The sequence below is a fragment of the Henckelia pumila genome, chromosome 2 (genome assembly GCF_033568475.1).
Source record: "Henckelia pumila isolate YLH828 chromosome 2, ASM3356847v2, whole genome shotgun sequence".
In the NCBI taxonomy this organism is placed as follows: Eukaryota; Viridiplantae; Streptophyta; class Magnoliopsida; order Lamiales; family Gesneriaceae; genus Henckelia; species Henckelia pumila.
The window spans coordinates 174,168,655-174,185,209 of record NC_133121.1 but is presented as its reverse complement, the minus strand read 5'-3'; the positions used below and the strand labels follow the sequence as shown (position 1 = coordinate 174,185,209).

The window sequence follows — 16,555 nt, the reverse complement described above, 5'->3', positions numbered from 1 at the left end:
ATCTCACTTCTTGGACTGAAGCAGGTGAAAGGGATTTGATCGAGTCAGAGGCATGGTTTCCTGTTGATTTCAGAAAACACGATGGATTTAGGGCATGAGTTAGGCGACAAATTGGGTAAGAGAGGGGATTAAAATATGGGCCAAATTTACACTTGGACCGGGTTGAATTTTTGTTTTGGGTTGACCCATCTCACGGATAAAGATCCGTGAGACAGTTTCACAAGAGTGTTACTCTTTTCTGACAGGGGACTAAACATATATATGTGTTCGGGTTTAGGTATTGAATGCGAATTTACCCTTTTTTTCTATCATTTACCTTTCGTACTTGTTGGCGAGTTTATTAGCTTTGGAAATTGTAACTAACAGTTAAATTTTGAATTCCTGTGGTTGAATGGTTAGAAGTCTGTCAATGAGAATATTTGGGTAGTATCCAAATCATTCATTTGAGGGTGTACATCTCAGGGCTATTTTCATTAATCTCTCATGTAAAAAAGTCTAAAAGACATAAAACCTCCTAAGAAATATTAATAGGCTAAAACATCCTTCAGGTTTTTAAAACGTAGCACATTTTACCCCTATGTTATACAAACTCGGATACATTTATACCCTCTGATAGAGGTTTTTATGCTAATTTTTTTTAAAACATAGGGTCTAACATGCTATTAATTTTACATAGGGTGTTTTTTTTTTGCTTTTTTTATTATTCACAGGGAGTGTTGATGCAATTAACCCCGTACATCTCAATATATATGCATAATTAATATCATAATGCTGACATAACAACTCATGGATTGTTAGATCTCCTATCAGGTTAATATCTTTAAGGTAAGTTGAAATAAACGAGAAGTCACATTATTACATTTTTTCAGTCAAGTCGATGTAATTGCACCGGACATGTTTGTATCTACACAAAATCAAAAAGGTGTACTTAATTTATATTTATATTTGGGTTTTGTAAAAGTAATGGTAGTTGAAATAAACATGTGGATATTACTAATAATTTTCATATAAACGTAAAAATTTAATGTGATATACGTAAAAATACATATTCTATTTCCAAGTACTGCATGTGAAAAATGTATTATGCTAAATGATAGAAAAAAAAGGAGCAAATTAACAATAATATAATTATTGTGTTCTCAATAATAAAAATGCAATATGGAAAATATGGCACAGTTTTGTAGTAAATTAATTTGACCAACATATTATAGAAGTAGTAATAATTTTATTTCCTAAAAAATTTTAATCGAAGTTTTTTAATTAAATAATTAAATTAAAACAAAATAGTGAAGTTATAAGGTTGTAAATGGGCCTGACGATTACGAGCCCAAAACCTTCTTCCTGTGGTAAAACCCTGCGTCTTCCAAATCTCCACGATTGCGTCTTCCAAATCTCCACGATTGCTTTCATTTGGGATTGTGGAGCCAAGAGTAACCTAGGAATTGAAGGATCGAGCTTTTTCCGGCTCAATTTAGGCCATTCCCGAGGTATAATCGAGAACCCTAATAATTTTCTACCCTTGTTTTCGGGGTTTTTTTTTAATTGTTTCCTTGGTTTGAATTTATATTGCTTCAACTTTGATACTTTTGAATCTTATATGTTTGTTGCTATATTTTAAATGTTGTAATTTCGTGTCTAAAAACAATTTCAAGTTACGAATAAATCATATTTGAAAGGCTAAATATTTTGTTTTCATAATTCTGATTAGGATATTATTTATTCAGAGTATTGACTTGAACATATTCTTGTTTGGCTTTTGTTCCAAATTTTTGCAGCGATATTGAAATTTGAAAGACTAAAAATGAGGCCCATACTGATGAAAGGACACGAGAGGCCTCTAACATTTCTGAAGTACAACAGGGAGGGGGATTTGCTCTTCTCATGCGCCAAAGACCACAATCCCACTGTGTGGTTTGCCGATAATGGAGAGCGGCTTGGCACTTACCGTGGCCATAATGGGGCTGTTTGGTCCTGTGATGTATCCAGTTAGTTATTCATCTCTCTCTACTTCTATAGCTTTTTAGATTGTGTTGTATCTTGTATGCCTTTTTCGATTTTCTTGTAAACGAGTAAGCAAGGGTGAGAGAGAGGGTAAGAGTGATTAGTTTAAAGTTGACTCTTTTCTAGGATTTTCAAGTTGAACATTCTATGATCTCGATTATGAGCAATTGTATCTTGACTTCTTGTCTGTCCCCACCCCAAATCCACCCCCCTACAACCCCTACCCAAACACATCAAAAGGCATAGATGCACTCAAATGCAGTTTGAAGTTCACGACATTTTCTGCAAAAGTTTAATGTATTGCTATTTATTGAAGTACCATTATGATAACTTTTAAGCTAGTATTTTTTTGGTGTGATGGAGAGTTATGTATTCAACTGGGCTTATTTGCTCTCCAAGTCTTCTCTCTTAGTCACCCCACAAGCACTTGAGTATATGTGCTACATACATCTTGAAATAAGTGGAACATGAGATCGAGGTAGAGAGGTGTGGTATTTCTTCTTCAGCTGGATAGCATACTATATCATTTGTGTGAGACTAGATGAAATATTATTTCTATTGTCTGTAGGGGATTCAACCAGACTTATCACTGGAAGTGCGGATCAGACCGCAAAGCTATGGGATGTCCAGACAGGAACTCCGTTTTTCACATTCAATTTTGATTCACCTGCTAGATCAGTTGATTATGCAGTTGGTGATAAGCTTGCAGTTATAACGACCGATCCTTTCATGGGATTGCCATCTGCTATTCACATCAAACGAATTGCAAGAGACCCCGATGATCGTGAGTTTATCATGCTTGTTCTTTTCTTTTTTTTTTTTATTTTATAAAGGCTCACATCTTTAGTGCTTTCCGATCCAACTTAATTGGAAAACTTATACTTCTGTGGAAATGCAGAAACCGGCGAATCCATTCTCATTCTCAAGGGACCCACAGGAAGAATTAACAGAGCAGTTTGGGGGCCTCTGAACAAGACTGTCGTTAGTGCTGGCGAAGATTCAATAATACGAATTTGGGATTCCGAGGTTGTTTTCTCCTGAAGGTGTTTGATTTATATGAAATCTATGGTTTGTGATGATAAATCAAAATATACTGCAGAAAAGTAATGCCAAGAGATCAATTTCTCTTCAAAGTTTTGTTTGCGTGTTGTTTACTTTCAGAGGTATTTCTTTGAATAATATGCTGCCAATTGCTTTTTTCCCTTTTCAAAATGCAGACGGGGAAATTACTTGAGGAGTCTGACAAGGAGGATGGCCACAAAAGAGCTATTACATCTCTTTCAAAATCAGCTGATAGTTCACATTTCCTGACCGGTTCTCTAGACAAATCAGCAAAGGTATGCTAGTCTTTTTGTCTCCTCCTTCCATCTTTTTATCTAATGCTGCACTCCTTGCATGCACACACACATGTATATTATTTTCAATGTTGATAACTGATTGCTACTCATTTATTAGCTTTGGGATACAAGGACTCTGACGCTCATCAAGACCTATTTGACTGAGCGACCAGTCAACGCAGTTACGATGTCTCCACTTCTGGACCATGTAAGTACCGTAGAATGGACCATCTAGTGCCGTCAATTTTGGCTGTTATTTGACTTAGATTGTACGTGTTCTTAGTTCATTACTCGCAGATGCAGATGAAACTTGCAGCTCTGAGATATGGCTACCAACATGCGTTAACTGGTCATTCACTTTCTTTTGATTTCGTCTGTTTCATGGGTTTCTTAGGTTGTCCTTGGAGGTGGTCAGGATGCATCTGCTGTCACCACCACTGATCATCGTGCTGGAAAATTTGAGGCCAAGTTCTATCACAAGGTAATATCCTTCTTTTGATGTTTGAATCTAAACATGTAATGCAGATGGAGAATGAGGATGTACAGGTCTCTAATAAAATTTTTTGTTCTTCACTTGCATTGTGTCTAGATCCTTCAAGAGGAAATCGGGGGTGTAAAAGGTCATTTTGGACCAATAAATGCATTGGCTTTTAATCCAGATGGGAAAAGGTGAGATTGGAATCTTATTTCCTTGCTAATATTCTTGTTTGAGCTCCCGCTGCATGTTAATATGTTCTACAGGAAACCCGTTTATTCCACTCGAAAAAATCCACAGTTCCCAGTCACATATAAATAGTAAAATAATTACTGTTTTATACTTTTATATATTAAACCTGTGATAATTAAAATAGTTACTGTTGTATGTATGAAACCTGTGATAATTTTGTTTGAAGGATCTTCCACATTATGATCTACGACTTTGCATGCTCTAGATATTTTCATTTTTATGTGCTTTTCCCCATCTTCTTATTCCCTCCTTATCCTTTTTTCCTTTATTGTCATTGGTCGCAACTAACAATGACTTCTGAGTTGTGTCTAGTAACTCCATAAAATTATTAGTTTGTTCAACTGGTAGAACCCCCTATACCAATTGACGAGGCCAACCCAAACTGAACTATTCCTAAAATCAATTAGCGATGGAGAAAAATAAAGAAAAATCTGACCTTGGTAAGAAGTTCAAGGTCTTGGCACATGTTCAGTGCCAAACAAATTTCTAGGTTTGTTATGTTTTTCTGTGTTTCTGCTGAATCTTTGCTTTGGGATCCACTGCTAATTACTGATTTTACATTTGTTTGGCACTCCCAAAATATCTGTGCTACGTTTAACTCAATATTTTTGTGGCTCTTGGTCTGATTCTGTCTATAGTTTCTCAAGTGGAGGTGAAGATGGATACGTGAGATTACACCATTTTGATCCAGATTACTTTAGCATCAAAATTTAGTCAAGCGGCATCAGGAATGGCGTTCTTCTTTGTGTCACTTAAATTTACTTCATATGTTATAACTGCATTTTGTTTTCTTTTTTTTTTTTTTGGGATTTCAAGACTCCAATTCCGTTGATATTAACATCACTATGCAAGATTGCCAGTAATATTTAATATCGAGTCATAGAATTGATAGGGAATCCAATTTTCTCCTTTATTTACTTGTACTGCTTGGTTTTTGTTAGAAAGTGTCCATGTGAAGGGTTCATTTTGTACTCCAAAGAGTGGCAGGTAACATGGAGATAGCTTCTCATGCATGCTGGTATTTCTCGTGGTGTAGATGTGACCAAGAAGTGTGTGGACAGTTCAATTAGTAATTAATATTATACTTGAAATGAGTTCAAATTGCAGGTTGAATTTAATTTACCAAAAATTTAAATATTATTTCAGAACTCATGGGAAGTGATCTAATTTTAAACTAACAAAAATGTCTAACTCGAAATTCAAACCGTGAAGTAGACTCAGGCAAGCATCAATAACGATTCAGCCTCAATAATAAATATATCATAAATATTGAAGTCGCCTTTCACATATTAAACTTCACCAAGCAATAGTTTGAAGCTAGTAATACATAAAGTCATTGAAATTTTATAAAATAGCATAAAACAGAGCGTTGGCCATGATGATACCCTCAGTGGTGTTTGAGATCGCTTTTGAGTTTTTCTTATACAAAATATTGGTCAGTTTTTTTTTTTTTTTTTTTTTTTTTCCAGAAAATTTTGACTTAAGCGCAAAAGTGTTTTAGTTGGCATCTACTACTTTAGTCGGTAACATTAAACAATGGGACCATTGGTATATTTTCTTCCTTCAATTCTCTAGTGAAATCTGCATTGTTGTATCAGGCGAGGAGGTGGTAATTTACTATTTTTGTTTGTTTGCTGTAAAGACTTATCAACGGATAACATCGCCTAAAAATAATGAAAATTTCTTTATTTACTTGTGAAAATGTATATAGTTTGTAGTGTTTTTTGGTTGGTTTGTACAAAAGTAATCAAAATTATATCGTCGGATGGTAGATAGCCTATCCCATTGTTTAGAAATTCAGGTTATGATACAAACAAATGACATACCTGGCTGACTGTATATTTGAAAATATATTATTTTACGAATAGATAAGATGGGCAGACGAGAGAAAAACATTCATCTCATATATTTGTATAATGAATATTTTTACAATTACTAATTGATTTGATAAGAGAACAACTCTTATATATTTATCCTTTAGTACACGTCAACACCTAACACGTAGGAAAGAAATATGTATATATTTTAATACTCCTGAAACGTCCTAAAACTCCTATTGATTTTTTTTTTCAACTATAAAATAATGAATATAAATATATATATATATATATATATATATATATATATATATATATATATGACCATACATATATATATATTATACTTTAAAATAACTTTATTAAATTTAATATACATGCACAATAAATACAATAAGAATATACACATTCAACTAAATACTTAAAATTAATTACTAAATAATCATTTATAATTATTCCATATTAAAATTTCTAAATAATAATTCTTTCACAAAAATCCATGCAACTTTAGAAAATAAATACTTAAATCTAAAATCCATGCATACACAAAAATCTGACATAATAAACATGTGTGGAAACAAATGTTCTAAATCTCAACATAAAAATCATCCTAGAGCAATGGTCACGGGTTCTAGCCGTCTGGATACTCATACGCCCTCGCCGCTAGTCGGGAACACATAATCCCTGCGCCATTTAAATCTAGTGAGCCTAGAGGCTCAACACGTTCTATTCTTACATAACAAAATGAAACCACACACAAGCACACATCATATAAAATACGTGAATAATAATTATACGTGCATGATCTTAAAATTATATGCATATAAACATGAAATAACTAATTATACAGCTTAATCATCATGCAATAACATAAATCATCATACTTCATAATTCTCATAAAAATGACTTATCATGTTTTTTTAGTTCTCAACAGGTCGTTTCCATGCCGCTGACCTCATATTAAGCGATTGATCAATCTAAAAACCAATGTACGCGGCGGTGGGGTTTTCACCTCTATGCTGCCATTTCACCAACCCTCTCAGCTGGATCCATAAGCTCATCATATTTATACATCATTAGGAAGGTCACTGGGCCCAGGTATCCCGGCCTCCAACCACATCACTTTCCACCTTCACTTCAACTTCCATAAAAATATTTTTCATAACATGCTCTTAAACTTATCATGAAAATTCTTAATGATGCATGAACTTAAAATTCTCATTTATTTCTTTATTCCATGAAAATTTGCCCGTAAATATATACATAATTTATTTCTTAAAAATCATACTTATATAACTAATAAAATACATGCATGAATTAAATATATATTTACGGTTCATTTATTTTTCCAAGAACTTGTTCGACCTGCTGACCACTAGACTTTAACTGGCTCAAAAACCCTAAAGCCCAACCTGACCTGGCCCATTAAGCTTCATGGCCCCCAGGCCCATAAGAAACTAATGGGCTCACTTATAAACGTAATTTAAGCCCATTAACTAATTAACTTAAAATTAAATTAATAAAATTCTTAACTAACCATTAACTTATAAATTAGACCGACAAAATTTCTAAACTCGACACAACTTGGCCCAATAATTCTCATTGATCACACGGCCCATGACAAATTAGTGGGCTCACTTCAATAATTTTTTAAGCCCATAAAATTAATTCAATTAATTAATTAGTCAAGCTCAACCCATTAATTAACTACTTAAACTCTTATTTAATTTAAAATAAAAATACCCGAGCCCAACTAATATAACCCAAACCCTGACCAAAATAACTTGACCCATTATATTTTAGACCAGACCCGGACCCAAAAAGTCAAGCCCGACCCGCCAGAACACAAGACACAACCCTAGCTTACCTCTCCCTAAACCCAACTCTAAGCAGCCCTGAGCGGCTTCAGAAAATCTGATCGTGTTGCCTTCTCAGGCCACTTTTGACCATGAAACCACCGCTCATACTTAGCCAACATCCAGGGGGTTCTAACCCAATAAATTTGACCTCAAACGGATCTCTGTAGAAGGAGAACAAACCAAAACAATCACACTCTAGTTTCTGCTCGCGTGCAGAACGCGACCACCGCATTTCGGCCGATCGGCCGCCCAGCTCCGGTCACCACAGGTCGGGGAACTACATGGAAAAGCTTTCTCAAGGTCTTGGGGTTCTAACCCAACTAGAATCACCCTAAAAAATGCCCTGTGGACCGCGAACGATCCAATCTCCCAACCTCGCTCAACCTGCGCAATCTGTTGCGTATCAGGAGATATGCCTCGGTTCCAGCCATTTCCAGCCTGAACCACCCATCCAAAACAGACCCTAAGGACCTTATCTCGACCCTTGAACCATTGGTTAGCCTCTCGAGCAGCCCTTGGATCAGAAACTTGCAAAAACAAGCCATCATGTCATAAAAACGTGAATAACTACTCATTTTCATGAAAATTTTCATTCTGAAATTAAATACACATGCAACATCAAATCTTTTATGCATAAATCAGTGTACTATGATTTAAATGGTGAGCAAAAAGGGATTCGAACGTGCCTTGATAATTATTAGCAAGAAATAATGTTTATGTCACGCGCACGGCCCTTCGAGACGAACAAATCTCCAAACTAAAATAAAAACCTTGAAAGCTCGGCTATGGTGGATAAGTTCTCTGCTAGAGAACGTGAGAGATGGGGAAAAAGGATGAGGGAGGCGGCTAGAAGGTTTTTACGTAGGTTAAGGGGTAGGGTTTAGGTTAATTCTTTAATAAAAACAAGTTTAGGATAATAGCTAATTATTAAACTAATTAAATAGCTTAAAACTCTTAAACACAATCATAAATCTGATATTTAACCTTAAATTCCGAAATATAAAATAAAAAGATTTTTAAAGGTTAATAAAAGTCATTAAAATGACTTATTTTGGGTAAAAACGAACATATAAATATACATACATATAAATACCATAATTTTCTTAAAATCTTACCATAAAATAATATTTTGAGGCTCCTAAAAATCTCATAAAATATTTTGGGTGAAAACTAATATCTCGTTCGTCCACGGTCCCACTTACACGATCATAAAATAACTTTCTCAATTAAACTCATAAATTAAAACCTAGGGGTTTAAATGCCGCAATAATATTTAAAACATGCAACTAAATCACATAATTCACATAATATCCCATAAAAGCAATTTAACACATTTTCACGTTATTTTAAAATTATTAAATCTCCTAGTTATGCATGCGGATTTACGTGGCGAATTTCTGGGCGTTACAACTCTCCCTCAAGATGAGGAGTGAATGTTGTGCACTCCCATCTTGGCTAAGAGAGAACTTAAATGAACAGGCAGCAGTGACTTAGTGAATAAATCTGCAAGCTGAGCATTGGAGGAGACATGCAGAATTTTGATGATACCAGCATGAAGTTTTTCTCTTACAAGATGGCAATCAAGTTCAATATGCTTCGTACGTTCATGATACATAGAGTTAGAGGCAATGTGGATATCAGCTTCACTATCGGAATATAAAACTGGTGGCTTACGAAGATGAACCCCAAGGTCATACAAACGAGGATAAGAGACAGAAACCAAACCACCTCACAAGTGGCATTGGCCATGGATCGATATTCAGCCTCAGCGGAGGAACGAGAGATAGTATGTTGTTTCTTGGAACGCCAGGAAATCATGGATTCCTCGAGAAATACACATAAACCACTTGTTGAGCGTCTTGTATCGACGCAAGCTGACTAATCAGAATCCGAGAAGAAACTCACTGCAAGAGGTTAAACATAACTGCAGAAAAGGTCTTGACCCAATGTCCCTTTAATGTATTGAAGGACAGAGTAAGCAGCCTTTAAATGTGTCGTTCGAGACTCAGATACAAACTGACTAAGCTTATTCACAGAATAACACAAATCGGGGCGAGTAATCGTAAAAGATAACACTTTCCCAATCAAGCGACGATACACCAAGGGGTCTGAAAGAATATCACCATCATCTTGACTTAGTTTCATATTGGCATCCAATGGAGTCGTGCGAGGCTTACAACCAAGAAAACCTACATCCGTCAGTAACTCGAGAGCATAGTGATGCTGACAAATAGAAATGTCTTGAGAAGAATGAGCAACCTCAATTCTCAAAAAATATTTGAGAGCTCCCAAGTCTTTTAAAGCAAAAGAATTGCGGAGAAAAGCTGTTAAATCTGTTGCTGCTTTAGCATCATTTGTTGCCACAATGATGTCGACAACATATACCAAAAGAGCAAGGAACACAGAGCCTTGAGTACGTGTAAACAAAGAATTATTAGCCTCTGATTGAACAAAACCATGACTTATCAAAGTGGAGGAAAACTTGGAGAACCATTGCCTTGAGGCTTGCTTGAGGCCATACAAATATTTATGTAATTTGCAAACATCATTGGGTGGTAAAAAATCTCCCTTTCTGCAATATTCTGGTGGCAATGACTACTTCCTCACAGAAATCACCACACAAAAATGCATTGTTCACATCCAATTGAATCAAAATTCAATTGTGAATCGCACTCAAAGCTAACAAGACTTTAACCGTAACCAACTTTGCAACCAGAGAAAAAATCTCAAGATAATCCACACCCTCTTGTTGAGTATAGCACTTAGCAACCAATCATGCTTTATATCGATGTAAAGTTCCATAGGCTAAACACTTCACCTTATAAGCCCAATGACAACCAATGAGGAACTTACAAGGGGGTAGAGAAACAACTGTCCAAGTCCCATTGTTTTCCAAGGCTTGCAACTCCTCCTCCATGGCCTGCTTCCACTCAGGAATAGCAGCTGTCTGGGATAAGTATGAGGCTCAAAAACAGAGGAAACATTGTGGAAGAAAGCTTTATAAAAATCAGACAATTTATCCGAACTTAAGAACATATCAAGTGGATGGGCAGTGGATGATTTTGAAGAGGAAGAACGCACGGTATAACAATGATAGCCACGCAAATGAACAGGCTTTGTGTGGGTTCGCTGTGATCTGGTTGTGGTGGAACATTCAGCAGAACCACTAATTAAAGAATCAGATTTGGTAGGAGCAAAACTCATCTGAGTTGGTAACTATAGTAACCCGTACCCGAAATTGATGATTAAGTGTTAATCACTCCAATAAATCATTTTAGTTAAGTTAAACATGATTAAGAAGACTTCTAATGGATTAGCAGAGTCCGGAAATAGACCCAGAATGATCAGAAATGGTTCGGAGGGTCAGGAGGAACGGACGCAACGTCCAGGGATCGGACGCAACGTTCGTGCCATCAGAATGTGTCATTGCTTACGCACTTGATGGGACATCTAAAGCAACGAAGGAGAACGAAAGCAACGTTCGTTGGACAAACGGATGCAACGATGAGGAACGGACGTTCCGTTCCGTGTCTATAAATAGAGGTGTCGAGATTCATTTTCAGGCATACCTTTCACCTCTCTTCTCTCGATTTCTTGGTCTTACAGCTTAGATCTATGGCATTCTAGGCGTCCCATTGGGAATCTGGAAATGGCGTAGCGATCTAGTCGTCGTAGCGAAGCTGTGGCCTAGTTTTGAGGCAAGAGACAGCAACGGGCTAACGACGGACGCAGGTATAACATTTGCTTCCTAAATATATTTAGGAGTATGCAATAGCTTAGTTAAGGCTTTTAGAGCACTATAATGATATTAGTATCATTTGACAATGTAGTGCGGATTATAGGCGTGGACCTAGAGCCGGTAGAGCTTGCCTAGTATTTGAGGTACGAAAGTACTTTTCGAGATATCCTAACTGAGTATGCATGTATTATGTAACTGCATGATTTATATGACATGATTTTATGCTGCATACATTTGCATCTTGAGCTATCTCTTTTGAGATGTCTGTTATTATGGTTTTACCCTATCCTGTTAGTGGATGGACATCCATCGATTTGGGTCCGGAGTATCCACTGGTTTTCGGTATATGAGCCACCTCCTGAAGCGATGACACAACGTGCTACATACCAGTTTCTGGTCTGTGTTTGTCATCTGATTCTTGACCTCTAGTCAGTAGACGGCACACTTGCATTCATGTATACTCATACTCTCGTGCTGAGCGTTTTATTCTCACGTCTCATACTTTGTGTTTTTGGACACCCTATTCCATGGGGCAGGTTTGTGGTTGGATGAGGCGGGTGGATCCAAGAGGGGCTAGGCAGTGGTTGGCCAGATGGATCTTCGCCTAGGGTTTATTCTTATTGTATTGGGTTGATACAACTTTCGATTTGATTGTATTACTATTTGAGTATTTACAGATTCTTTTTCTTGGGATTGTATTAATATTTTTTGTTTCCGCAGCTTATTTCTGGTTTACTATTTGATGAAGTTAATTGCATGCCTAAGTTCTGTTTAGTAGGTGATCTCGGTAAGGGTAACTACATTTATGGTATCAGAGCATGCATGGTATTCTTGGGATTTAGATTCTGCATGAGATAACCATGAGGTAATTTTATAGATGGCATATCATGGTGATCAGAGTAGCCATGGCAGTATAGGAGGACGTTGGGGCGATGACAATCGGGAGCATCGTCGAGAAAGCCATCATCGTCGCCATGATGATTAGCGTTTCAGTGTGCGCCGATTCTTACAGATGGGTCCCAAGCCCTTGGTTGGAGGCGAGTCTCCGGAGGATGCGGAGAAATGACTAGATCATATGGAGACGAATTTTCAGACGTTTCACTGTACTGAGAAGCAGAAGATGGAGACACTTGGTTATCTTCTGGATGGGCGAGCCCGGAAGTGGTGGAGATTCACTTCTGCATCCTTTGTTGCGGCGAGAGGAGTTGCCACTTGGGCCGAGTCCCGCACAACTTTTCAGAAGCTGTATTTTACTCATGCACTCCATCAGATGAATGTGGGTGAGTTACTAAGTCTGCGTCAGGGAGCCATGTCTATTGAGGAGTATCAGCAGAAGTTCTTCGATCTGTTATCCTATTGCCCCGAGATTGCTGACAGCTCTGAGATGAAGTACAATCTATTCCTTCAGGGCCTTAACCCGGAGATTCATGATCGTGTGGCGGTCAGTGATGATATGACCTACGAGGGTTTGGTGAGACATTGTCACCAAGCGGAGGATAGCATTCAGCGTAACAAGTCATTCTCTTAGTCTAGGTCTGCGAGTTCTTTGGGTCCCCGTGCTCAGTCTTTCAAGAAGTTTGGATCTACTTTTTCTTCCTCTGGTTCCGCTGGTGTTGTTCGTTTTGGAAAGAAGGAGAAGTGCGACCATTGCGGGAAGAACCATCCGACCGACAAATGCCGTAAAGCTTCTGGAGCTTGTTTTTGTTGTGAAGAGGTGGGTCATCTCCGGAGGGATTGTCCACTATTTGGGGAAGGCGGTTCTGGTTCGAGATCGGGTTCTCAGGCCACCGTTCAGCAGAGGTCGCAGGGACAGCCTGCTGGGAGTTCTCACTTGAAGCCGCGGGCTTCTGGCCAGGTGTTTGCCTTGAGGCACGATCAGGCAGTGGAGGAGAATAAAAAGGTCATCGCAGGTACATTTCTGTTATATGATATATCTGCTCTTGTACTTATTGACACTGGTGCATCTCATTCCTTCATTTCTGCACGTTTTGTTAAGAGACATAAGTTTCCATGCATTGCACTAGACGTAATAGTTTCTGTTTCTACTTCGACGGGCCAATCTACTTTGGCTAAGCGTCTAGTGATGAGTTGTCCTTTAGAGTTCGAAGGGAACATTCTGATAGCGAATCTCATGGTTCTGTAGTATCCCGGTTCCATTTTACAAGATTAAGTGATTTTAAACATGTTAAAAAATGATATATAATTTTAAAAGTGTCAAAACATGTTTAAGGAGTCCTTATTTGGTGAAAATAAGTGGAAAATCAGATCCAGAACGTCCGAAAATGGTAGGGTAGGTCCCGGGGGTCCAAAAATGACTTCGAAAGGACCAAAATATTTCGGAGCACACGGACTAGTTCGGGCCCTCCGAACCACTTCGGGCCGTCCGAACCCAGTTCGGGCCGTCCGAACTCAGCAGGGTCCATGTGTCAAAAGTGGCTCGGACAAGTGGCAGTTCGGAGCCTCCGAACCCAGTTCAGGCCGTCCGAACTTCCGCCAGATTGAGGTGTCAAAAATGCACTCTACACGTGGAAATCATGCCCGATTCGGAGCCTCCGAACCCAGTTCGGACCGTCCGAACCCAGGCCTATAAAAATGGGTCCGAGGCTCTCATTTTGAAATGCATTTTTCCTCTCCTCTCCTCTCCCGATAATCGCTCTATTTAAGGGCTTCAGGACTCTTTATTTAAGAGTTGGAGTAGGAAATAATATATTTTATAGCAGACAGTGTCCGCACTAGCAGCCAGGCGGCAGAGCTCTGGCGAGGCGTCTAGGGGTCGTAGCTAGGCTATGCCCAGCTCTGGGGCATGCGACATCAGCGGGCTGACGACAGATGAAGGTATGGCTTTGTTTCCCTATAGTAAATAGGGAGTAGACTATAGTTTAATTAAGGATTTTAGAGCCTAGTAGATGATGTTTGACATGCTAGGTAATGCATGGGTTATTTATGTTGTAGTGATGCATGATAGGCTTGGACCTAGATGGGAAGCTTTTAGGATCTGCCTTAGTAAGGTACGGAAGTATTATTCAAGATATCCAGATTGAGTATGCATGTATTATGTGTTTGCATGGATTATATGATTGCATATTTTATATGCCTTTATATACAACATGTCATGACTGTATGTTGCATACATGAGCATATTGAGCCTTTACCTTAAAGGTATCCTGTAGTAGGGTGCTCACCCTACGAGTTTGTGGATGGTTGGATACGTAAGTTTTGTGTCAGGTCACCTTTATGGTTGGACACATGTACTAGTATCTGGTCACCATTATCCACTGGGTATATGAGCCACCTCCTGAGGCGACGACGCATCGTGGTATATACCCTGGGCCCGGTCTATGAGCTAGTTTCTTGACCTAAGTGTCTTGGTACCCAATTCATTTGCATTCATGCGCATATAATAGTGTATACTCATACTCTCGTACTGAGCATGTTAGGCTCACGTTCAGTTATTTTTTGTTGGCTGAATGCCCTATTCCATGGGGTAGTTGCAGGTAGTTCTCCCGGGGACAGGGAGGTTAGGTGGTGACCAAGGCTGGATAGCAGGGTTGACCACTAGGTTTTGCCTACCTGGTATTATTTTATTTTAAGATTCCGCAGTTACTCTGATTAAGATTATTTTATTAATTAATTTCATGCTTAAGTTCTGATTAGTAGGTGATCACGATGCGGGTCACTACAGCTCTATCGATGGATGACTTCGATTGTATTCTGGGGATAGACATGCTGACTACCTATCGAGCTTCAGTTGACTGCTATCAGAGATTAGTACGCTTTCATCCGGATGGGAGTAATATCTGGTTTTTCTATGATGAGGGAGCGCGACCCCCGATGCCGTTGATATCAGCTTTGAGAGCCTGTCGAGCTCTAGAGTTTGGCGGGGAAGGTTACCTCATCTATGCAGTTGATCTGTCCGCTGAGAGTGTTGGGATAGAGAGTATTCCGGTTGTAAATGAATTCCCAGATGTATTTCCAGATGACATTCCTGGTTTTCCTCCTGCTAGAGAAGTCGAGTTTGGCATAGAGTTGATGCCGGGTACTTTGCCTATTTCTCGAGCACCGTATCGTCTGGCTCCGTCAGAGATGCGAGAGTTGAAAAATCAATTACAGGATCTTTTGGACAAGGGGTACATTCGTCCTAGTGTATCTCCTTGGGGAGCTCCTGTTCTTTTTGTGAAGAAGAAGAATGAGTCTATGCGGTTGTGCATTGACTATCGATAGCTGAACTGAGTTACTGTAAAGAACAAGTATCATTTGCCTCGTATTGATGACTTGTTTGATCAGTTGCAGGGTACTTTGGTTTACTCCAAGATTGACTTGAGATCTGGGTATCATCAGATGAGAGTCCGAGATCAGGACATAGCCAAGACTGCATTCCGTACTCGCTATGGGCATTACGAGTTTCTAGTGATGCCATTTGGTTTGACAAATGCACCGGCTATATTTATGGATTTGATGAACTAGTATTTGGACAAGTTTGTCGTGGTCTTCATTGACGACATCCTGGTGTATTCGCGTAATGCGTACGAGCATGTTTCTCACTTGCGGTTGGTACTGCAGACTCTTCGAGATGAGCAGTTGTACGCCAAACTGAGCAAGTGTGAGTTCTGGATGGATCGAGTGGTTTTTCTTGGCCATATTATATCCAGGGAGGGAATTTCTGTCGATCCAAGCAAGATTGAAGTTGTGCTTAATTGGTCGCGCCCGACGACAGTTGTTGAGATCCGTAGTTTTTTGGGTCTAGCAGGATATTATCGTCGCTTTATTTTGAACTTCTCTCAGCTAACCCGACCGTTGACACAGCTTACCCGCAAGGGTGTTGATTTTGAGTGGTCCTCAGAGTGTGAGAATTTTTGTGAGCTTCGACGACGATTGACTTCTGCACCGGTGTTAGCATTACCGTCAGGATCTGGAGGGTATGTGGTTTACACATATGCTTCTCTTCAGGGGTTAGGTTGTGTCCTGACTCAGAATGGGCATGTGATCGCATACGCTTCTAGACAGTTGAAGTTGCACGAAGACAATTATCCAGTTCATGATTTGGAGTTGACAGCCATTGTGTTCGCTTTGAAGAT

At 38.7% G+C, this 16,555-nt stretch overlaps 1 protein-coding gene across 1 annotated transcript; it reads left to right on the top strand.

Moving 5' to 3' along the window:
* The first annotated feature begins 1,327 nt into the window (after window positions 1–1,327).
* LOC140881700 (eukaryotic translation initiation factor 3 subunit I-like) lies at window positions 1,328–4,935 on the top strand. Its single transcript, XM_073287211.1, has 9 exons — window positions 1,328–1,487; window positions 1,776–1,985; window positions 2,570–2,785; window positions 2,900–3,027; window positions 3,219–3,338; window positions 3,457–3,546; window positions 3,733–3,819; window positions 3,928–4,007; window positions 4,704–4,935. The coding sequence occupies exons 2-9, from the start codon at window positions 1,802–1,804 to the stop codon at window positions 4,777–4,779; spliced, it is 981 nt and encodes a 326-aa protein (XP_073143312.1). The 5' UTR covers window positions 1,328–1,487; window positions 1,776–1,801; the 3' UTR covers window positions 4,780–4,935.
* Window positions 4,936–16,555: the final 11,620 nt, after the last annotated feature.

Excerpts from the sequence above, each read along its gene's own strand:
- LOC140881700 (XM_073287211.1), top strand. The coding sequence starts at position 1,802 with ATGAGGCCCATACTGATGAAAGGACACGAGAGGCCTCTAACATTTCTG. Across the intron at positions 3,339-3,456 it reads CTCTAGACAAATCAGCAAAG|CTTTGGGATACAAGGACTCT; the intron begins GTATGCTAGTCT and ends CTCATTTATTAG. Across the intron at positions 3,547-3,732 it reads TGTCTCCACTTCTGGACCAT|GTTGTCCTTGGAGGTGGTCA; the intron begins GTAAGTACCGTA and ends TGGGTTTCTTAG.